Below are 25,330 nucleotides of genomic sequence, written 5' to 3' on the forward strand. Positions count from 1 at the left end.
GCATTACAATAGTCTGTGCTGTGGCTGTGGCCTCATCCATAGGTAGCTGTTGGTAAGCCTGTGCTAAATCTAACTTTGTGAAAACTTTACCCCCTTGCAGCGATGCCAGGATGTGCCTCATGACTGGCACCGGGTATGCGTGCTGCTTGAGTGCATGATTAATTGTGCAATTGTAGTCAGCACAAATCCTGACCTCTCCATTGGCTTTTAGTGGTGTGACAATTGGGGTTTCCCATTCACCCCCATCTATGGGCTGTAGTACCCCCTGTTCAACTAGCTTGTCCAATTCAGCATCTATTTTGTGTTTAAGAGCAAATGGCACTCTACGTGACTTAATCCTGATAGGCATTACAGCAGGATCCAGTTTTAATGCTATCGGACTTGTGTCAAAAACATCTGCGAACTCCTCGCATACTGACGCTAAGTTTGTGGCTTGTGTCTGGTTGATACCAGTAACTTGGATACCTAATGCATCAAACCAATCAAGCCCTTTCAGGCTCGTTCTCTGACCCTCTACTACGACAATGTCCAGGTGCCCAGAAAACCCCTTGAATTTGACAACCAATGTGGCCTCGCCCTTAAAGGCAACTCTAGCATTCTGAAAGTCGGTCAGGAAAATGTTGGATGGCCTAAGCTTGGCCCATCTCTTACTGCAGTTGCAGATGAACCTGAATGTATCAAGTGATATGATGGACATGGCAGACCCCGTGTCCAGTTCCATCTTGCAAGGGACCCCTTGCAGCTCAACCTGAAGTCAAAATTTGTGCTTAATGGAGTGGGAAGCTCCTGTGCGGCAAACACTGCAATGGTTAGAGTAAAACCCTATGCTAAATTGCCCTGGGGCCCCAGTACCTCTCCTGATCGGAATGTCCGATTGGCAGTTTGATTGGCAGTCCTTCTGGCGACCTCTGCAGATGGTCGCATTGTGGCCCATCTTCCTGCAGGCCTGGCACGTGGCTGTCTTGAACTTGCAGTCCTTGCATTGGTGGCAGCCGTCACAACCTGGGCACCTAAGGAAGGGACCTGCCTTGTAAGTTGTCCCATGTTGATTGTCGCTGCGATGTGGCTGATTGTTGTGCTGTTGAAGCTTGTCCATTTCTTGGCTGCTGTTGGAGTCTTCTGCATGTTCAGCATCCTTGTGGTGGATGGCCTCCTCATGCTGCGTGCCTTTGACAGGCTGCATGGCTTTTACGGCTCCGCCAGCGGCTTCATCCACCATTTCTCTTAATGCGTCTGGGAATGATAAAGTCTTTTTGGTGAAGAGCTTCTGTTGCAGTTCTCGATTTCTGAGGTCACAGATGAGCTGGTCCCGAAGTCTCTCTTCTACATCGCAGAACTGACACAGGTGTGCAGCCTGCCTCAAAGCCGCGATGAATTCGGAAGCTGATTCACCCGGCTGATGGACCCTCTGTTCAAACATGTGCTACCAAGCTATTACTGAGAGCTTGGGCTGGAAATGGTCGCCGAGTCATTTCTTCAAGTCCATGAACGTTACGGACTCCAGCTGAGTCAGGGTGATCAAATTCTCCGTGATGTCGAATGTGGCTGGGCTGCAAACGCACAGGAGCATTGCGGCCTTCAGGCCGTCTTCAGCAACTTGATTGGTGCAGAGATAATTCTTGACCCTGGAGATATATGAAGACCATCTTTCTGGATGAGATACATTGAATTCTTCCAGTTTTCCAACCTTCACCATCTCGGGAAGTCTTCGCAGCTGGGGCTCGTCGTCTTTTTGTCCTGGTCCTCTGTATGCCCAGGAACTGATCCACAGGGCTTGTGGTCACTAGCGTGGCTGTGCTAGGCCAACCATGGGGGGGAATTGCTTTCCCGCCAGGCACATTCTGGCCTCACCCCTAGTGACTCTCAGCTCTGTGGAAGGAGCAGGATCCCATCCTCGTCGCCAGTGTTGTGTACTGGGTTCGTTGCTTGAGAGAAGAGACGAGGTGAGTGAGTTCAGCCAGGAATATTCTTTATTTGCTTGCAGGAACTGAACTGGAAAACAGGGCTAGGAATGCAGCTATTTATACCCTGGCCTCTAGGTGGCTGCCAATAGGTTTAAAGAACCTATTGCCACCCTAGAGACAGCCAATGGCAGCACTGGAGACAGGTTGTCTGAGGAACTGGGAGCCGTTAGCCAGCTCCCTGCTTAAGCAACCTTCCAGCATTCAAACCCCACATGGTACACTCAGTAAAACAAGGCCCAATACAATACAAATGGTAATAGCGAATAATAGCCTTTGAGCGCCATTTGTTGCCTAGAAGCTAGGTAGGGTTGTGTTGGCTCTCTGGGATTTTGGAGCCCACTAATTATAGTTGTCAGACCTGTGGAAAAAGTGGCATTTATTCCAAGGACTGTAAATGTTAGAGGAAAAAAGAAATGACTGCAATAGTGTAAGCATCTCTGAAAGAAAATTATGATTCCCAACAAAAGTTAATGAGAGGCTTAGTATATACTTTGTCTTATTTTTTTTATCTTTTCTTATCATTTATTTCTTTTTATCTTTTCTTCTCTTTTTCTTATTTTTTATCTTTTTTACATTTTGTATCTTTTATTTTCTTTTTTCTTATCTTTCTTTAATCTTTTTCTTTTTCCATTGTTTTCTTATTTTCCTTATTTTATCTTTTCCTTAACTTTTTGTTATCTTTCCTTAAAGTCTCTTATTTTGTCTTTATATTTTTTCCTTATATTTTTTCTTATCTTTCTTAATATATTACTTACCCTCCCATATCTTTTTTCTTTTCTTTTCATCATATTTTTTCTTATGTTTTCTTATCACTTTTCTTATTTTTTCTTATCTTTATTCTTTATCTTTTTCTTAACTTTTCTTATCTTCCTTATTTTTCTCATCTTTTGATTTTCATTATCTTTCATTATCTTTTTCTTATCTTTCCTATCTTATTCTTTATCTTATAATTTTCTTATCTTTCCATGTTTTAATTTTTTCCTTATTTTCTTTCTTTTCTTCTATTTTTCTTATCTTTTACTTATCATTTCTTTGCTTTTATCTTTTCTAAATTTCTTATCTTCTTATCTCTTTTCTTATCTTTTACTTATTTCTTTTTTCTTATCCATTTTGTTAACTTTTTTGTTTTCTATTTTCTCATCTTTCTGTATCTTTTTATCTTATCTTTTCCTCATCTTATATTTTCTTTTTCTTGTCTTTTCATAGCTATTTAGATATCTTCTCTTATCTTTTTAAATCCTATTCTTATCATTCCTTTATAATTTCATTATCTTTTTTTCTTATCTTTCACTTACTTAGAAGTTTTCTGAGAGATAGGAAACAGCAGGTCAAACTAGATAAAATCACATTGAATACCCAAACAATTGTACTGTGTGATCTCTCCATTATTCTTTATGTACTAATGATTGAATCTTGAAAGATCCCTCTGTTAAAGTGCAAAAATCATTGGTTGCATTCAAGATGTTGATGTGTTTGCATATAGATGGGAGTTGTACAACTGGCCCTGTGGTGCAGCCAGAACAATCTGGAGCTGAACACACTTAAAACTGTAGATAAGAGTGCATTTGTATCCTGGAGTACTGGAGTCACTTAAATATGAGCCACTAGTGTACTGCAGAAGCCCAAAAAGCCAAAGCAATCTTAGGATCCATTAATAGAGAAATAGAATCAAGATCATGTGAAGTTCTAGTACTGCTTTACAAAGCCTTGGTAAGACCACACTTGGAACACTGCATCCAGTTCTGGTTACCACAAAATAATATATATATTTAGACTCTGGAAAGTGTGCAAAGAAGAGCAACAAGAATGATCAGGGAGTTGGAGACTAAAACATATGAAGAATGGTTACAGGAATTGGAAATGTCTAGCCTAATGAAAAGAAGGACTAAGGGAGACATGATAGCAGTGTTTCAATATTTGAGGAGCTCCTACAATGACAAGGGTGTTAAATATTTTCCAAAGCACCAAAAGGCAAGACATGAAAACTAACCAAGGAGATAAACAACCTAGAACAAAGGTTGTGGGTGTTCTATCACTGGAGACTTTCAAAAAGACACTGGACAACCATTTATCTGAAATGATATAGGGCAGGGGTGTCAAAGTGCCGGCCCACAGGCCGGTCATGTCACAAGGAAACCACATCCACCCAATTGCCAGCAATGGGGAAAAAGTTCTCATACATTGCACAACATCATGTGACATCGTGATTTTGACATATCTGGTATAGGGCCCCCTACTCAAGCAGGGGGTTAGACTAGAAGACTTTCAAGCTCCATTATTATTCTTCATTCTGTGTTCTATTTTACCACCTTTTACTATGTTAGACATCACAATATCAGCAGTAGAATCCTTCAATCCTTCTATAATCTCCCAGGATTTGAAATGGACACCTCACATTAGAACCATCATTAAAAAGGCACAACAAAGAATGTTCTTCCAGCATCAACTCAGAAAGTTCGGACTGCCCCAGGAGCTGTTGATATAGTTCTATAGAGGAATTCTTAAGTGTGTATTTGTACTTCTATAACTGTCTGGTTTGATATTGCAATCAAACAGGATAGGTACAGACTTCAATGGATATTTAGGACTGCAGAAAAAACAATTAAAACCAGCATGCCTTCCATAGAGGCGGTACCTTGCTCATGTCAGAAGGAGGGCTGACAAAATATCCGCAGACTCTTCACATATAAACTGTTTTGATTCCTTCCCTGGGGATGCTGCTACAGGGCATTGCATGCCAACACATCTAAAGACAGAGGCAGATTTTTCCCTCATGCCATCAATCTGCTGACCATCTAATTTCCACAGTACTCTCTTATGTCTAAGTATATTTACCCATGTAATATGGTTATAGTATTATCCTACATCTTCTCTACTGCCTCTTCTTATTGGCATCATTATTATGATTATTATTACTCTGTTGTTTTGCATACACTGAACACTGGGAGCTTCTGCAAAGAGACAAATGCCTTGTGTGTCTAATCACACTTGGCCAAATAAAGAAGTTCTGTTCTGTTCTGTTGTTATCTTTGTCTTATCTTTTCTTAACAATGTTATTATTTTTCCTTCTTTTTTATTTTCTCTTATCTTTTCCTCCTTTTTCGCTGTTGTTTTTTCTAATCCCTTTCATATTTTCTAATTTTATTTTTTTCTTATTTTTTATCTAATTCTTAACTTATATTATCTTTTTATATTATCTTTTCTTATTTTTTTAATCTTATCATTTTAATCTTTTCAAACTTTTTCCTTTTTCTTATTTTTATCTTTCCTTATTTTTTATATTATTCTTATCTTTTTTACCTTTTTTCTTCTGTTTTCATTTTTTTTCTTTTCTCATATTTTTCTCATATTTTTATCTTTTGTTCTTTTTGTTTTCTCATATTTTCCTATTTCTTATCTTTTATCTTGTCTTGTCTTGTCTTATTTTACCTTACCTTACCTTATTTTAACTATCTTATTTTTCCTTATCTTTTTCTATTTCTGATCTTTTCTGATCTTTTTTTTTCCTTTTTTCCTTATGTTTTCTTGTTTCTTCTTCTTTTTCCCTTTTGCTTTTCTTTATCCTTTTCCCCGATCTTGTCTTATCATTTTCCCTTTTTATTGATCTTCTTATCTTTTGTTATCTTTTTTATGTATGTAATATGGTACTACTGAAGAAATGTTCCTCTACCTAGTTGCTGTATATTACATTCCAAAGGACAGAACTGACTTCTCCATTTTTATCAGCTAACTGGAGCAAAATAAGATTTTGTGGCTTGGTTTGGTCAGTTTTATAAGGTTTAATGGGAAATCTCTAGTAGATTTTCACTGCAAGTTCTTTTGTAAGGTAACTTTAAGAACCAAAAAGAAAAAAGAAACAAAATGGAAATAAATGGATAGGAATTTGCATTCATGACTTGTACTACTCCTACCTCCAAATAATTGGGTCTATGTTGGTAGCATGTGGATGAAAATAAAATCAGAGGGTTTAAAAATTATACATATTTCTTATAAGAGAGAGGTAAGATTTATCAAATCAAAGGAGGTATCTCAAGGAAGCATCTCTACATAAGGAAAATAATCTGACAAAAGAACAAGTTCAATAGATAAAAGTGATAACTAGAAGCAAGAGAGACAGTATCTATTCTACACTATTAACTGAGAAACAATTTCACACTCTATTGAAGAAGACTCTGTAACTTCAGGGAAATAAAAAAAACACTGTGGAATAGGAAAGATAATGAGTTGGTGACATGAAACCATAACAAATATACAGTGCTCCGGGAGCAAGGAACATGGATTGACTTCCAAGAGTTATTAAATTTATTAACAATTATTTCTTTCTGTTATGGGTATAAATTAAATTACAAAGAACAGTTACATCATCCCACAATATAATTTGAATATCTAAGAAGCAAGCTCAAGAAGCTGATGTCATTTATATTGACTTTCATGACAGAAGACTGGAAGAAGAAAGAATGACTTGCTTGATAGATAATGTCAGTGGAAAAGAGCTGAGACTTTCGCATAAGCAGGAATACTCAAACAACACTTATATGGAAGTTCTTTAGTTAAACTCATCTATTTGAAAGAGCTTGTATTTTAATTAAAAGCATAATAGTTTGATGCATCAGGTCCAATGCACTCCACTTTGTGTGGAGAGATATGTCCTATTCCTTTGTACTCCATGTAGTAGGACTACACTTCTTCTCAGGAAGGAAAGACTCTTATTGGAACATATATCCAGCTGTGCTCAAACAATTCCTATCTAAACTCACAAATGTTATTTAGCAGTGAATAACTCATTTGCATACATTTGAGGTTTGTCACTCTGTTGTTTAGATGAGTGTTATTTTGGAGTTCCCTTCACTAAACAGCATACACTTTTTCTGTCAACCTATGCACATTTTTTGGTTTTATTTTACAAGTTTCTTTTTTATTTTTGGTTCTTTTCTTTTTGCATAATTGACAATGCAATTTACTGCATGTGTGCTTTCTGCACCTTAGACAACTATATTGAGATGAAATCACCTATCTTTCCAGTTCAAACTGTTAAAAAAAAGAATTAGTTGTGACTAATTGCCAATTAATTTGTAGTAGTTAAAGGTGGGGGAGGGGCCAGAATAATTGCACCTACTAATTAAAATTTAAAATATTCCAAAGTGTCATCTTTAGGTGTCTGGAATACATAATTTCCATTTTGGTTCAGTGCTGGATCCTGTAACAACCCTGAGCTTGACAGCTTTATTAATTTAAAGGCTCAGCAATACCTATTAGTATAAAACATGAAAAAATGTCATTAATCATTTATTTTAATTTTGCAGCTCTGTCATTTTCTCAGTATGTTTAAAAATTATGATGACACCACCATGTTTTCCAATTTACCTGTGTGAAGGGAAAATGGATCACACTATTTAGGGGTGATACTAGACTACATTATTAAAGCTTAATTAATGCCAAACTAACTGGATTTAATTTCAGTTGGTGCAATGATATTACTAAGAAATTGTTTTAAATTTTTTAAATGATATTCTGTGGTGGATCACTGGCAAGCAGAATCTCTTTTATAAGCAATAGAATGTAAACAATGACAGGAATGGTGGTATAATTTAAAAATTTACAAATCCTGCTAAACCTGCTTTATATTTAATAGTTCTGAGTTGCAGGTATGCATGTGAAATTAGTCTTTTCAAATCACTAAAGTCACCCCATGTTTTTTCTAGATTTGCCTGCATGGACAACAGAAAGTAAGTTCCAGAACAATTCTAAAAACTGAGAAAGATGGGGTTGAGTTTAATGATTTGAAAAGAGTTGCTTTTGTGGGCCCCTGTGCATTATCAATCCTCAGTTATTGTTCCTCTGTACTTTTAAGTTTATGAGTATTTACAATCTTCAAAATTCACCTTCAAAAAGTGAACACTTTCTCCAGCAGGGTCATGTCCTTGATAACATTTTATATAGGCCTCCAAGCTCATTTTTTCTTGTAATTTTGTTTGTTTGCTTGGTTGGCTGTTAGGCTTTTTTAAGTGTTTCCTTTCAATTTGTTCTCCATATGAACCAAAGCAATAGTATTTCCAATGGCAGCAATAACTGACTCTTTAGGGTAGGTAAAAAAAAAGAGTTGGCCTTCAGTGACCCAGTTTGTTTAGTACTCAAATGAAAGGAAACAGGTTATTCTCTCCATTAATGAAAGCCTTAGTGCCTCAGCATTTTTTTCCCTTTACTATTTCTTATCATTGTCATTGCATTGCTCAATCCAGATGTCATTCGGTAAAAAAACATCTAATGGCTGGCTTCATTGATAATATTAAGCCATAGTTTGTTCAATAAACTAAAACTGCTCTATTGATAATGTTTTCTAAATGCCACCAAAATAGAAGATATAAGAAGCAGAATCAAAAGAATTGTGTATCCAGTTACATTATTAAAAAAACTTGAAATATTTCTTAAACATTTCTTCCCTGCACTTTTTAAACAGGACTTTTTAAATGCATTTCTGATGGGCATGAACATTAACAGCACTAAAATAAACCAATACAAGCTTTTGTCCTTCAAAATATCCCAAGCTTTCAAAAGTATCAAAAAATAGGAAAAATGTTTAACACTACCACTCTGGGCAGTTTATAAGTCATAAAAAGGTCCATACGTAGCTGTGGTCTATAATCTCTAGATCTATAATTTGAAGAGGAACTAAAAAAGTGAAAACCTCCAAGCATCCAAGAAAGGAGATTGTGGAGGTCTTTGGATCTAACCTATGTTTTACATTTGCAAACTGATAGTTAACATAGAATGCTGGTTTGGATATCTGAATTGTGAATTTCTCAATATAGAATTCATTCCACAATATAAGAGCAAATCTACAGATATGACATTCAATATCTAATAATGTCCTGTAGATTAGGTAGTTAATGAATGAGCTTATCATGTTTTAAAATATATACAGGTAGGTGGAAAGCTTTTCAGCATCTAAATATCCCTACACCAAAAATAATAGTACACATTCACATAAACATCAGTTTTCATATTAAGGTCTTTCTCCTGTAGCCCTGTCAATTTTTTTACTGGACAGAGGAAGATTAATTTTGTTTCTTTCTTTCAAATAATTATCATCACAATTTTGCTGCAGAAATATATTAAGGATAGCTTTCCATGTAAGTCCTTTTCATAACCTCATGTGCTACTCAGCCTGAAAAGTTTATATACCCCATATCAGATTATGAACTGGAATAGTTCATTTTGAATGTTTACCTTTCAGAATGTTGGGTGGCAGTTTCCCAAATGTATGACAAAAGATATAGTTTTAAAACAATATGCAGAAAACATATACATAAGTAAAATATATTTTTGGCCAAAAAGCATATATAAATGCATAGGAACATCCACAGCATTTTTTTTATAAATATTCCTTAAAGAGCTACAGTTGAATTAAAACAAATTAAAGATTAGGAAAAAATTAAAATTAATCATCTATTAAACAGAAATCCATATATGTTCTATATAAGTTAGTTTGGGAAATAATAAGTTGTGTGTGTGTGTGCATCTTTGATTGCAAATTTTCAATCCAAGAAATAGTCTTTCCTCTGTTTTAATGATTCTCTCCTCTTAGTGTACTTTTTTTGTTTCATTGGTATTAGTGAATGACAAGTGAAGGATATTCACTTTAGCTTGAAAATGTCAGGTATGCACTTTAAGAGATATATTTTTGCCAGTTTTAATGAGTCGATGTTTCTTTTTCAAAGAAATACTTATCTGTGATGGGGGTGCTGTATAGATGACAACTGATATTTAATAAGTGATAGCTCTTGTATTAGCAGTAGTTCACTAAAGAAAATGTCTCAAATAGCTTTTGAAAAAATGTAAGCCTCACTGGCCCAAAGGCAAGATGTGACCTTTTTATTACATAATGAGAATCATTTATTATCTCACAATGTATCTTAAAGTCACAGACAAAATGCCACTTTGATAATTGCTTTCAATTAGCTTTGAGCATAGCATACATTCATAAAATGTCTTCTCTAATTTAGACTTGAATTAGAGAAAATTGGAGACATAATCTACACGAGGGTTGTCTCATTTAAGGTGATTTCTGGTTTTATATCAAAGAAATCAAAATAGGTAGTTGTGAAGTATTTTTCATAGCGTTTTAAACAGGCTTTTCATATTTGATTTGATTTTACTACCAATTAATTAACAAATTAGAATGCTACTTAATCATTTTTGACCTTTTTAACATGCTAGACTTCGACTTTAAGTTCTACTGGTTATTTTCAAATTAAGCATGGAAGTTCATATTAAGTACAATGAACCCAGAAGTATAAATAAGAAATAGTATAATTGAGTGCCAATTTTTAATACATAATGGATACAACATTCATTATTATCTTAATCCAGCAAGAGCAAAACAGAGTAGAACCAGTTTCTACCTTTTTTGTCAAACAAGGGATACAACAGACCACAATGGAGAGAAATGTCCTGATCAAGGGGAGATTAAATGTGAAACATCGACTCATTACTGTATTGAGATTCATATTCAACACTCTACTCTGAGTATGTATATAGTTGCAAGCACATACTTTTCTATGTGTTTACACTTCCTTGGATCCAATGTATATTGAATTCTATAAATGTTTTAAACTATAGATGAGAGCAGTTGCCTATATAAATAGAATGTGATATGATAAATAAGATTCCACCAAGTTAAGGGGATGACTGCTATATGCAGAGAATACCGTGGCTTATTTTTATTCCAATATGCTTTTTGTCTACCAAATATTTCCTATTTTATGAAAATGTATATTTTATATGCTCTTGTTGTTACTATGTTTTACATGTGTGTGTGTTTTATACATTTCATTACACTGTGACTTTAAAATATTCTAAAACAAATGTAAGTAGACACTAGAAGGGTGAAGTAGTGACTTTAATTTAATTGATACGATTATGTTAATATTTCATTTGAATAATGGTCTAATCAATTATCAGCTTTTTAAAATTGTGTTCACTTGCCCTATGTTCTATTGGAACATGTTTAAAAGTTAGGAAAGGGAAGCTTAAAATTATCTTGTGGCAGGTGATATAATTATAATTGTTTTCTTTTTTACCAGATAAAAATTACCCACAACAATCAAGCTCCAGTTCTCATGGGGCCTCCTCCGAAAACTGGCCTCTTCTCTTCCATCATTAAGAGAACAAGGAACTACAGCAAAGAGTAGTTCAAACCTTACAAAATCAAATGAGCAGGGATGTAGACTGGAAATCTTTCAAGGATTTAAAAATATTCTCTACTTAATAATCATGGAAGCAGGAATAACAGTTGCTGTGACAGAGCTAATGTAAAATGATGCTATTAGAATAATTTGTTGCCACAGTTTGTAGGCATTTTGCATGAAGAGAGAGCTAATGTTTACATAAACTGGTAAAACATATTTTTGTTGCATGTATTGCAGTCACTAATTTACAGTATAAATATGCTATAGATGGGGTGGAGAAATGTAACTATTAGAAATGTGATTTTCATACAATATGATCCTCAACCTGCTTGCTTTAGTTTTTAGATGAGATATTTAATTCCTTACACCTCTTCAGGCCTTTACTGAGGAAAATATAGAGTGATTTATTATAGCCTTACTGCTTACCGCTTACAAATAAATAACACTTCATCAGTTGTCGCTCTTAAATAGAAGTAGTCCAGATTAGTGTGGATCCAATTCATTTCAAGACTGAAATATGAAAGATTCATTTATTTTTTCTGCATTTAGCTTCCCTCAGAAACACATTTAACAGATAATACATCCATTATCCATAGGAGGATTAACTTTCACATAAGCATGCTTAGAATTATGTTGTTTACTTTTCACATTGTTATCACATTTATAAACATTTCCAAGATGTACAAATAAGAGTAGAATTTAAATAAATGTTGCTAACTTTTTTATAAAATAATGAGCTGTTTAACGTTATAGAGAAGAAACCCTGAATTTATCTAGTGTTGATTGAACCTGAATGGTCACCCATTCTTTTGTCCCCAATAAATACAATTATTTGATTCCTATGTTTTCAAACAATTGTCATAGTCACATCTCATTATATTTAACTGTACATCTATAAACAGAATATACAAAAATTAGCTAGTAATTTGATCTTTTAATGTCAGTTTTAAATATTCTCCAGTACACCAAATAGAGTTACAAATAAGCAAATAACATGCCTAATAATCCACATTTGTCTTTTCCTTAATCAACATAGTAAGTATATGAGGAATTAGATTAATGGATAATTAACCCATTTTCTGGATAACCTTCATTTTTCCAATCTGTTAATTACATTAAGGATATTTAAGAAACTGGAAGAACAGGGGTTGAAATTCACAAATAATATCCATAGAGGTTCATGACCGTGTAATTATTTAAATCTCATCAATGTAAGATTACTAGCTCACCTTAGACATATGACTACTAATATGTGGATAGACCATATTTATTGTGGCACTTTATGTAGTAAGCAACTCATTCACTCAAGGGATTCACTGTATCCAGCAGCCTCTGTAGTTGATGTAAGACTTTGTTCTATTGTACCCATGTCCTCATGAGACAGAATTTATGTCCTGATGCTGCTTTTATTCTTCTGATGTAAGCAGTAAGAGCAAAACAACAAATGGAGAGAATAAATATCAACCAAATCAATCACAACTGGGGAACCAACTTAAAGTTTAGCTGGTTTCCTGGAACCCCAAGACTGATAACACAACCTAGTCTTAAGAAACTTCCAAACATCACCTTAGAATAATAAATGTTCTAAGTATCCACCTTTCACAAGTGTACAAGAAACGTAATGGAAATACTGGATTTGGAAAACACTTAAGCCCATTTTAATTCTTAAGGGTTCTAAAGAAGTAGAAGAAGAATATGATAGCTCAATTCTCCCCTTACCCTAATTTTCATATACATAATAAGGAATGACTGTTTTCAGCCTTGGGAACTATTCATAAATTTTGAAATCCATTTTTCTAGAACTCTAAATGGTACAGAAAGCTTGTAATGCACACAATAAATTTAAAATCAATTGTGGCTGGAAAACAGATCAAAATTCTGAGATACAGAAAATTATTTTTGCTATTCTGTTGTATATTAAATAATGCTCAACCTTTTACAAATTCTCAAAATGTTCTTAGATTTTGTATTCTGACATAAGATATTGTGCTATACCCCTAAATGTATTAAGATTTTATTATTCTCATAGGAGATTGCTAAAATTTTGCAAAAGTTGAGATGCTTGTTTTTAATTGAAGGGTTGTGAACAGGCCATCATGGAAGAATGTGCCTTGCAAATTTACTACTGCAAATATTGAGATTTAACATACTTAGAACCATTGAATAAATGAAAATTATGTGATAAAGTCTTTCTTGAATCCAATAATTTCTACTGAGGTTGTTCTTTCTCTTTCATGGCCTCTTAAAAATACATTTAATTGCTTCAAGGCTGCAATACACTTTGCGTGCTTTTAATATGCTCCCTCATGGTGAAACTCCTCACTGCTTTAGCATTGCAAAAATTTTATATGTATGACAAAAGTCTTTGGATTGAATCCTAACTTATTCAGAATAGACACTTTCAAGAGATGGAGCTATTTCAGTCTGTTTCAGTGATATTCCAAGTGTCAGGTAAGCATAAATGAAACACTTTGTGATTTCTTTGAGAATTGCTTGAGTTGTATTGTTTTATCTTATTTTTATTTTACTTCCTACCATAAAAACTTGTTTAAAATGCATGGATTATTAATATCTTTATTAATCTATTCCATATATTGCTAATTATCAGTCAAATCTCTTTTTAAGTTGATTCACTCATCAATGTAATGAAATGTAAAAAGTAATCATGTGTAATGCACAGTATGGTACATATGCACACTACAGAATTTGATTGATTTTGTCCATATGTAATTGAACATAAATCTAGAAAAGCCATTATTGGTAATGACAGGTACATGAAAATATATTTAATAGTAAACATTAGTGGCAGAATACCAATTAATGTGGCATTCAAGTTGAGAAATAAGATACCTGTCACCAAACATAAGGTTGTAAGGTTTAGCAACCATGGATACTGTGATACTAACTACATAATTCTTATGAGCTACATGAAAATATCCACTACATTTAATACAATGCTTACACCCTATCTACGCTTTTAAGGTAAATATATCTTATTTAGTATCACATAATGTGTATGTAGATTTTATGAAACTATAGCTACCATAATAAATATTTTCTCATAATGATACAGTTTGGTGCATGATTTTCAACATAGTTTGTCAATTTCTTTTTCAAAAAATGTCAAAAGACATACTTTTTTTAAACAAATCTTTGTGTTCCTTAAGCATTTGACATGTGCTCTTGCTACTATGCAGTTTGTTAAAGAGGCACTTTGGGAAGATTTGCAGGAGTGATTCATATAAAAGTGTAAGCAATAGCTACAGTGTTTTGATATTTACAGAAAAAACAACACCTGTGTTGACGATAGACTAGCAAAATTCAATATTTACTGAGTGCTGCTTTCAAACAAGCTCACTATCATTCACAAAGATTGCCAGATACTGGAAGTGAGATTAGAAAATACAGGAGATCGCTAAGCATTCCTCAATGTGGTAGTCTTCATTTGCTCTGGAACAGCTCTGATATCATTCTTATCAGCATAGTCATTTGAAAAAGTTGAACTTATCTAACGAGGCAGAGGCACAGACTAAATCAGCCTAAGTTCCTATGTGTCACAGGAGCCTCAGGAAATGTCATTTCTCTTTCATCTTGAAGAAAATACAATGTAAGGACCTGCCTCAATCCCTCTTCCCAAGAACGTAGAACTCCTGAAACAGCTTCATCCCAAAAGGAACTTTTATTAGGAGAAGTTGACAGCAGGCATAGAAGGCAGGATCTGAGAGTTTCCTGTGTGAATTAAAAGGTTAAAAGAATAATTGGCAAACCCCACCCCAATAGTCAATCTGGCCAGTTCAATGGCCCAATCCCCAAATGCTATTTCCCCCACTCTCTAGTAATTCCACAATAAAGTCCATAGAAATCTCCTTCCAGGGTACTGTCAGGGTTGCCACCATCTGCAATAATCCTGGGGTCTTTCCTACAGGACACCTGGCCATGTAGCTCTCAATATCCTTTTTTATCGAGGACCACCAAAATTGCTGTTTCACTAGGTGAAGGGTTTCATGAACCCAAAGTGCCCAGCTACTTTGGAATCATGACAAAAGTGCATGAAGTTTAGTCTCTGGGCTTTGGGGACATGGAGCTTTCCCCAACCCATGGCAGTCTATCATTCATTGTAGACAGATTCTTATGGCTTAAGAACCACTCATCCTTCCCTAAGCTTATCTGAATTCCACCCCCACTGTGTTTGCTAGGGGTTTGGGATTTTTTGTTTGGACTCGTGTGGTTACTGGCGCCGCTAGTTGCCTTGATGGCATAAGTGGGTCTGTTTTGTTTTTGTACTGTTCCGTTGTGGTAAATGTGACAGAGCATCTGCTAGGAAGTTCTTTCCCCCCGGTAAGTCTCTAATGGTGAAATTGAAGCGATTGAAATGCTGGGGCCACCACGCTTGTTTTGGGGATAGTTTCCTAGATGTTTTAGGACCTCTAGGTTTTTGTGATCAGTCCATATTTGGAAAGGGATTTTGTTTCCTTCTGTGAAATGCTACCATGTCAGGAAAGCCCAGCAAATGGCATAGGCTTCCTTCTTCTGTAATGCCCATCTCTGTTCACTTTCCATGAGTTTCCTTGATGTGTACGCACAAGGTTGTAACTTCCCTTCATTATTCTCCTGGAGTAATACTGCACCTACTGCTACATCACTGGCATCTTCCTGAATGATGAAAGGTTTATTGGTGCCTGGGTGTTTCAAGATTGGTTCTGCTGAGAATAGTCTTTTCAGTTTCTCAAATGCCGCTTGGCACTCCATAATTCATTTCAGTGGCTGGCTGGGCTTTGGCTTCCCCTCCCCCTCCAAATCTTTAACAAATTTGTGATGGGCAGTACGATCTGGGTGAAAGGGGGTATGAATTGACAATAAAAGTTAGCAAATCCCAGAAAACTTTGTAACTGTTTCCAGGTGCAGAGCAGAGCCCATTCTAACACCACTCAGACCTTTTCAAGAGCCATCTCTATACCAGTGGGAGATATGTGGTACCCCAGGTAATCAATTCTTTTCTTATAGAATTCACATTTGGACAATTTGGCATAAAGTCAGGTGGCTTGTAACTTATTTAGCACCTCTCTGACCAGTTTGACATGCTTTTCTTTGGTCACTGTGTATATTAGGTTGTTGTCTAAGTAGACAAGCACCCTTTTGTAGAGGTGCTCCTGGATCACTTCATTTATCAGTTGAATGAACACAGCAGGTGCCCCTTGCAACCCAAATGGAAGCACTCTAAATTGGAAACATCCCACGGAGTAGTTAAACACTGTCTTCTACTCATCCCCTTCCTTAATTCCAAACATCAGTTTGGAATTACACCTCGCATAAGTCCAGTTTTGAAAAGAAAAAAAAATTCCCCTTCAACAAGTGCACTAACATGTCCTTCATTAATGGGAATGGGTAGACCACTGCATTCAGAGATCTATAATCTATGCAGAGGCAAAGAGACCCATATTTTTTTCTCACAGAATAGCACGGGGGCTGCCATTTTGGGTTTTGCTGGCTATATGAAACCTCTTCCCAAATTTTTGTTTATGAATTTTTGTAGCTGTTCCAACTCCCGAGGGGTCATGGAATACATTTTCAGCTTAGGTAGCTTTGTTCCCAGTAAGATATCAATGGCACAATCTGTGGGTTGTTGGGAGGGTAGTTTGTCAGACCTTTCTTTGCTGAATACTTCAGCTAGATCCTGGTATTCCTCAGGTATGCCATCTAGTCCCACATCATTTGCCATTGCTACGCCTTCTGGACCCGTTCCTTACTGGGGCAGAAACCTCTTCTTTTATGCCATGTTTTCCTTTTGGGAATCTCAGTTCTTCTGTCCTCCAGTCCACTCTTGGGTTCCACTTCATTAACCACACCATCCCTAAAATAAGTGGGTACTCCATCTCTATGTGATCGCCTATGGATGGGCTGTGTGGCAAGGGTGGCTGGAACTCCCCCTGTGATGGACACATCTAGCTGGCCAACTGAAATTAGTTTTTTCAGCCTCCTCACTGGGATACCTAAATTCCCCACCAGGGTTGGGCTTATGAGGCAGGAGATGTAGCCTGAGTCTCTCAGGGCTCCTAATGAGACCTTTTCTGGCATCCCTGGGCTAAACAGTTCTATGGTTCTGGTGAGGGGCCTGATAGGTCCACTTACCAGGGTTTTTCCTCTGAGCAGTTGTCAGAGGATTCGGGTGGTTTTCCCGTTGGGATCGGAGTTCTTTCACCTTAATTGGTGTTGCAGTGGGTGATCTCGCCAGCTCCTGGGCCTCCTCTGAGGGGGAGTGTTCCCAGGACCGTCCCAGGTGTCACTGTCTGTGGGCTTTATCAATTTTGGCTTCTTCTGCCAGGATGTACCAATCATGAAGTTGATCAGGATCCTCCTGGGGAATGCAGGTGTAATACAGATCATAATTCAGTCCATCTTTAAAATGTCCCACAAGGACTTCTTCCACCAGTTGAGTCTGCTTGCCAGGGCTTGTAATTCCTCTGTGTATTTGGCCACTAGGAGATGACCTTGCCTCACCATTTTGATGCGTTCTCTAACCTGATTGGCCAAGGGGTCCTCGAACCTCCTACTTAGGGCAGCCACGAAGTGATTGAAATTCTGCAGCTCCAGAGCATCAGCATCATGTAGGTTCACTATCCACTTGGCGGGTGCTCCCTCCAGAGCCATGGTTATGATTCTCACCTGCCCATGATCATTGGGGATGTGCTGACTGTATTCTTTCATATGACTCGGGATGTGGGCCAGGAAAAAACCGTTTCTGAGGTTCTCTGTTGTACAGGATTGGGAACTTCCATCCGTACTGGTGGCCTCTCCTCTGCCTGGCCCTGTGTCTATCTCCGTCAGCCAGTACGACTTGCACTGGGGTGGCAGCCATGGCTGCAGCTGCTACAGTCTCCGAGGTGCTGGTGGAAAGTGCAACCTAACTTTCCATGCAGTCTTCCTCTGTAATGCCCATGGTCATGAGCCCCAGCATGGATCTACCTTCTCCTTTAGGGAGTCGAAAGTGATCCTCAACATATTGATAGCTTGTTCTAGGAACCAGATAGAGCAGGCCAGTCTCTTGTCCTCTTCTCACTGAGATAAAGTGATCTCTCCATCTCCCACTTCACTCCGGCTGATGGCTGTCCCATTTGAGGGTCACTTTTCTGGCTTTTACCTCCTAGACGTCTTTCTTCTGAGTGTCCATCAACTACCTTGGTTTATCCCAATGCTTGGTGGCAATAGTTTCGTTGGAGAAACTGGAGAAGTGTGAACTGCTGCCACTTAGCCCAGCCTGGGGGGGAGCTTCTCCCCTAGACTACCTTCTCCTTTCTCTATGCCCTGGTTCAACATCGTTTGTCTAGTCCCCATGGTAAGGGTCTTCTTTCCGGGCTGAACAAAACTGCAGATCCTGCCTAATGTAAGGACCTTCCACAATCCCTCTTCCCAAGAAAGCAGAACACCTGGAACAGCTTCATTCCAAAAGGAACTTTTAATAGGAGAAGCTGACAGCAGGCATAGAAGGCAGGATCTGAGAGTTTCCCACATGAATCAATAGGTTAAAAGAGTAACTGGCAAATCCCACCACAATAGTCAATCAAGCCAGTTCAAATGGCCCAATCCCCAGGTGTGACTCTGCTATGGGAACAGGGTTGATAAGGTGCCATTCCCAAGGCTGTTAGGCTGTTAGGTCTTCATGCCTCTTCTTCCACAGCTAGAAATAAGGCAGGTGGCCAGAAGCACATTCCAGTTTCACCCCAGGCTGGCAGCAAAGGAAATAGATCAAAGAGCAAGCAGATAGAGGAAAGTGGAGAAGATACATTGTAGCTCCCATAGCTCCCCCCTCCTCTCAGAATTATGGCAGAATCCACAAGAATAAAGAAATCACCCCCCTCCCAACAACCGGATTCTGACATACAGTTAGTCCTCAGTTGATGAAGGTAATTTGGATTGGAATTTCCCTTGCTAAGCAGCACAGTCATAAAAAGTGATGTTATATGATAGAAATTCCAGCACTTCCGACTGCCATCATTAAGTGAATCACCATAAGTCATTAAACAAGCACATTTCATGCTTGCCATTTGAGACTTCCTGCTGGCTTCCCCATTGACTAATTGTAGGGAGGTGACAAATGATGTTATGATTTAATTGGAAGCCAGGTGTCAAGTGTCCAAATCACAATTACATGATTGCAGAGACCATTGTGAGTACAAGGACTGATTGCAAATGTCACTAATTCAGTGCTATTGTATGTTCAGAAAGTCATTCAGTGGGGACTGCCTGTATAGCACAGTTGTGCAGGTCTACCCACTTTCTGTATTCTGTACTTTTTAAAGAATCAGTAAGTATCAATGTTTAGGATTGTGGTAAACAATTGGAAATTTTCTTTTTTGTTTCATTGGCTTTGAAACTTTTCACATGACAGAGCAAAGAATCTGATGTTGATTGAGCAGAAAGGTAAAGAGTTCTTTTTGCCTAATTTTCACAGTAGGGTATTTGAGTGCATAGATTTTCTCTAGATTTAAATTTACCTTATTTTTTTAAAAAATAAATGCTATCTGCAACTGTAAAGAGAAAGGTAATTTGCTTTTGGAAATAGGCTTCAAAAGGAATAAACTCTGTCCATTAGATATTAGTGGTATCATTATTGAATATATGTCTTCCTTCTCCAGGTTCATGTACTTTCTGACTTAAATTAAAATTTCTGTCATCTTTCTGTAGTAAGTCAGTACTGTATTGAGATGAAAGGGATTGTCATAAAACACACTGAAGAAACATCACTTAAATTCATGAAGTACAAAGAAAATATTTTCCCCATAATCAAATTATTAACCCTGAAGAAAAGACCTAGAACATTTCAGTTTCAAATTCTATCTTGGCTTACATGTTGCATGCTATCAAAATTCTAAGGTGGAGTATTTACAACATTAGCAATAGTAATAGCACTTAGGCTTAGGTACAACCCCATAGTGCTTTACAACACTCTCTGAGAGGTTTATAATGTAGAAACATTATTTGCATATTACCTCCTAAAATGGCTCCTCAGAAGGATGTAAGACTGAGGCAACCTTGAGCTGGTCAGGATTGAACTCCTAGCAGTGGGCAGAGTTAGGCTGCAATACTGCACTTTAACCACTGCACCATCAGGGCTCCTCAAAGGAGAAGTACTTATAGATTTTTGTGGATAGAAAAGTCCGTCCCCTAATAACCATATATTATAATGCTAATATACTATAACACATAATTCAGGAGATCCTTTATGATCTTTCCAATGTTTTTTTCTGCATCAATAGAAGCTACTTGAAGGTGTGGTGTATGGCAGGGCTTTTCAACCTTTTCACCCATTGTACCACTTTTAGGATATGACAACATTCAAGTATCACCAGTCACCTAGCAAGGTGTCAAAAACTTGATGACCAAAAAAAAGGAAAAAAATGATGAAGTACAGGTAGTCCTCAACTTACAACAGTTTGCTTAGTGACTGTTCAAAGTTACAATGGCACTGAAAAAACTGCCCTTCAAGCCACAGCCGAGCAAGACACCTGCCTGCCTGCCTGGTGGCACTCTTCCTCCTGTCTGAGGTTTTCATTGTTGTGAGCTTTTCTGTTGAGGATTGGCAGCAGGGGTGGGGTGGCGTGGGGGTGTTCAGTTTTTATTCCCCCCATCTGCTGGATGGTTGCAGCAGGCTTTGGTCACTTCACATGACCCTGGGATACTGTGACCATCATAAATTTGAATCAGTTGCCAAGCATCTGAATGTAAATCACAAGACCCTGGGGATGCTGTAACATTCCAGCTGATCGGCGCTTCTTCTGGGCTCAGCAGAAGCACCAGGATCAGTGCTGATCTCCAGTTGGAGCTGGAGCTGGATGGCCCTGCAGTTCCAGCCATCTCTCGCTCAGGCTTGTGCAATGCTGCCACCGGTTCAGCTCATTCCCCTCTCCCACTACCATTTTTCTAAGATGGTCGTGTACCACCTGCCAGGTGCCAATGTACCACAGGTGGTACCCATACAACTGTTTGAAAAGCCCTGGTGTATGGTATCTATTATGAATGATCCAAGAATAAGAGGCAAGGCAGAATAAAAAACAATGGGAGACTCTGGAAATGAAAGAAAGTAATTAAGGAGATTCAGGAATGCAATAACCAAGAGAAATCAGGGGGGAAAATCCAGGTTTTATTCATCAGAAATGCTTAGGCTCCTGTGGCCTACATGTGATGATAGAAGGCTCTGGTAATTGTCACCCCCCAAAAGTGAAAATTAGGAGGCCCACTTATTTTTTTTGGACCAGAACTACAATATCCTCTAACCAACCATGTTACAATGTTTTCTTTTTAAATTCCTTTCCTAGCTAGTATGGTGGCCCGGGAAAAGGAAAATAAGAGAATTTCTTCTTTAGTACCTAAAGGCACATCACATCACTTCTTTAGTACCTAAAAGCACATTGATTAATAAGAACATTATAATTTAAGAGAGAGAAAAAAAGATTCAGAGCTTTTTTTCCTCTAGTCTATTCCTATACTGTATATGGAACCCAAGATTATGAAGGCAAAAAAAGATTGTTATTTTTTTCACTTTTTCCATGTTGTTTGCTAAAGTACATCCAAGGTAAGGTTTGCCCCACTCTCCCATCTTTCCAGAAGGCCCTGAAGCCCTGGCACTGCCAGTTGGCTTGGAAACACAATAGGGGAGTACCACACCGGAGGTAGCTATTGGATTAATTAACTGATCCCACCTCCCCCCTGTGCTTACCCCCTCTTTTTTATTTCATCTTATACTTAAATTTATTTTTATTGTTTTATTCCTTTACTATTGTTATATTTACATTTTTAATCATCCCCCCTCCCCAGTTTTATTGCTGCATGCTGCCCAGAATAGCTTCATGGAAAGATAGACAGCAAATAATTTGATAGATTGACTGACTGACAGACAGACAGACACAAACAGGGTGCCTTAGTCATGGAAGCATAGAAATAAATAAGAGAAATGGAATCAATTTTTTCTCCAGAACTACTAACACCATAATTTTATTTATGACAGTTTAAAACAATCCCATCCATGACAGGTTATATTTATAAAAATCCCATTACATGTTATATTTATAACGTTGTTCCCATGTTTGCAAACAATGTCTAATTAAAGAAAGCAATCCAATCAACTCTTCTTTAGGAGGAACTATTTTGTTTCACAGAAATCATGAACGAATAGTGCGAAACATCCTCCTGATGGTATAATATAGTAAGCTTCATAATGTCCAGCATTTAATAATACCTAGCATATGCAAACTGAAAAAAAATTCCTAAAACAATGCAGTCTATTATCAGAATACAGGAAAAAAAGATAAATGAAGATTCAAAGTGCCTTTTAAAGGTTTTCTCCTCAAAACTAACTGGCTAATTTCTGTAGTGATTTTTTTTTGGGTGGGGGGAGGGATCTCACAGATAAGGTACAGCCACTGAAAACCCAATTTTCCAAGGAGAATCAGTTTCTAATTGAAAGAACCTGAATAAATAATATTTCATTTAATTAACTCCAATTAATTGAAAGGAAAAATGTAAAAGTACATAAAACAAAAGGAAAAAAGAAACTATTAACATGCTATATGCAAAAAATAATTCCACTTAGTTTTAAACACATAATTATATATTGACTATATAAAATAAGTCTTCCTCTCCCTATCCCTCTCAATTCCTGGTTTATCTACTGCATATTACTGTATTGTTCTTTCAGCCATAGCATGTCTCTAAAAACAATGGGATGTACCATTGAGTAAACATGCATAGGTAGAATTTTCTGCTAATTACTTAACTAATTGGTTAGGCATGAATCACATCCTTTTCATAAAGGAGAAAAGGAGACAATTGTTTATTTTTTTTCCTGGCCAAAATCAAATGCTGCTTTCTCTAATACAGAATCGTCTGTCCATCATTGTTCAGATAATATGGTTCTATCATATTGGCAAAGGGAAATCTAATCAATAACAGGAAAAAATTAAAATTCTGGGTTCCTGAGTTGAGCCAAGAATTCTGAAGAGATTCAAAACAAGAAGTGCTTAGATGGAATCATAAGAGAGTGTTAGTTACTATTTTCAACTACTGTAATCTTCCTCTGTTTTATCCTATTAACATCTTGTTCTGGCAACACACTGATGGGAAATAGCGAACTCCAGATCTGAGTCACCAGAGTTATAGAATGGTCACTATTGTTTTTCTGCTGGAGACAGTCTAGAATTTTCATGACTGTATGACAGCAGAAATCCTACAGGTATTGTTTCTGAAATCACCAAGGCAGGAAAATGTGGCTACCTATTGCGTCAAATAGGGAAACTGCTGATGATCCAAAAAATAAAAGGATCCTATGTCAATCTTACTGAGAGACATCTTAGCCCAAATAAGGAGGCCAGAAAGACAGCAGAAATATTGAAAAGTGGAAAAGAAAACAACAGCTTTCATTAAGTTCCACTAACTGTTCTCTGTATTGTTTCTCTGCTAGTACCTGCTATTTCCCATCGGTATTTGCCAGAACAAGATGTTAACAGGATAAAACAGAGCAAGATTATGGGGAGTCAGGGGAAATTAATGTGTTATTTGCTACACAGCTGAAGTGCAACACACACTGTATGGAGAACAGCTTTAATTAAAACTTATTTTGGAAATAATGACAGCTGAAGTACATGTGGAAAGAGAGAAAAAGGCAATTTGTAGTTGCCTTGTTTTAAAAGAGTCTCAGAGGGACCAAAATACACTTATATGACTAATTCCTCTAAGGAAGGGGAGAAGGAGAAGTCTACTCTTGGTATGAGGGATTGTGGGGGTTTTTTAAAATCCATAAGGACCGAGCCCAATTTTCTGAGTGAAAATTTTATCAGTTAGAGCCATCCAGCAATATCAACTACAGTTTTATAATTTCATCAGCCACTCAGACCAGACTCTTCTGGGTGTAGTATTCACAGGATCATTATCTAAGGAATTGAAAATAAAATTGCCAAGACTGTGATGTTCTCATACAATCTACTATACTCTGGAATGCTATGCATGGATATGTTGACCAGATATGAAAAAAATAATACATTAGACATGCAAAAAGTACCTTAAAAAAATCAGGGGCTCAAACATCATTCCTACATGAAAATAAATTTAGATTCTCACTTGGAAAAAAAGAAGAAGAGGAGAACTAATCAAAACCATACATAGAATGGAGAGAATACAGAAGGAGAGATCTTTCATTGTGATAAGATATAATCATGACTACTAACTTTAATGAATTTTTAAAAAGATTTTATAAACTCATAGGAGAAATTAGTCCTGAAGATTTAACAAACTTGTTTGGGGCAGCATGTTTCCAAACACACCAAATTGAGGGAAACAATGACTATACAAAGCCTTCTTCACTTCAAGGTCTTCCAGCTTGTGATCACTATTAGAACATCAAATTGTATTCTGAACTAGAATGATTCTTGTCTTGATTTATGAATGCTTTTCTTATGTTTTTTTCAAGGAGCCCACAGACTGTTTCTAGGTAATCAAAAGGTCCAATAGGCTTCTGAATGGTGTCTCTAGGTGGGCCATCTGTACCTCATAAGCCAATACCCCATAGGTCATTAACATCTTTTTTCATAGTTTTTTAACTTCCTTCTTGATGGGGAATTTGACAAAACAAAGTCATTCCTTTGATTTTTCCATGCTGGGATGGTGAGAAATCCTGCACACCTCTTGGCAGCAAGGAGAGGGAACTTATATACATAGTACTGTTGTGAGTATGGCTGCAGTGAATTTCTGGGGCCTGCTGACTGCTCCAGATAAAGCTGAGATCATGAACCTTTTGTGCTTATAGAGGAATTTAGTGATGTTTGGTGCTTAGACTTTTGTTGCATTTGAGTTACATCCTACTATTGGATGGGATTGGTACATCTTCTGCTTTGTATTTGCTTGTAGTATTTTGGGAAAAATATTTGGAATTGCCTCAAGGTGATATATGGCAGAGCAGCTGGTGCCCTGCTATGATGGAATGCATGAGTAATCTAGGGGGAAAGGGGAAGAAATGCCAGATGCCCTTCCTGATGCCTATGTGGAGCTCCCAGAAAAAATATTTGCAAACTCTGGATAGGCATCAAGACAGCATCTGACCAATAAACTCAGCTCCTTCCAGTCAACCCAACTCTACCTTGCATTAAGGGATTACAAGATCATAAAAAGGAAGGGGTTTCTTTATGCTGG

The 25,330-nt window shown here is 37.1% G+C and overlaps 1 protein-coding gene across 1 annotated transcript in view; it reads left to right on the forward strand.

Moving 5' to 3' along the window:
- The window catches only part of DGKB (diacylglycerol kinase beta), a gene marked incomplete at both ends in the record, with an annotated part of 339,119 nt that extends 327,964 nt beyond the window's left edge, over positions 1–11,155 (forward strand). The window contains 1 exon segment of the mRNA XM_083379029.1: positions 11,048–11,155. Coding sequence (XP_083235155.1) covers positions 11,048–11,155 — 108 coding nt within the window.
- Positions 11,156–25,330: the final 14,175 nt, after the last annotated feature.

Source organism: Vipera ursinii (genome assembly GCF_947247035.1).
Source record: "Vipera ursinii genome assembly, chromosome: Z".
Taxonomy (NCBI): domain Eukaryota; kingdom Metazoa; phylum Chordata; class Lepidosauria; order Squamata; family Viperidae; genus Vipera; species Vipera ursinii.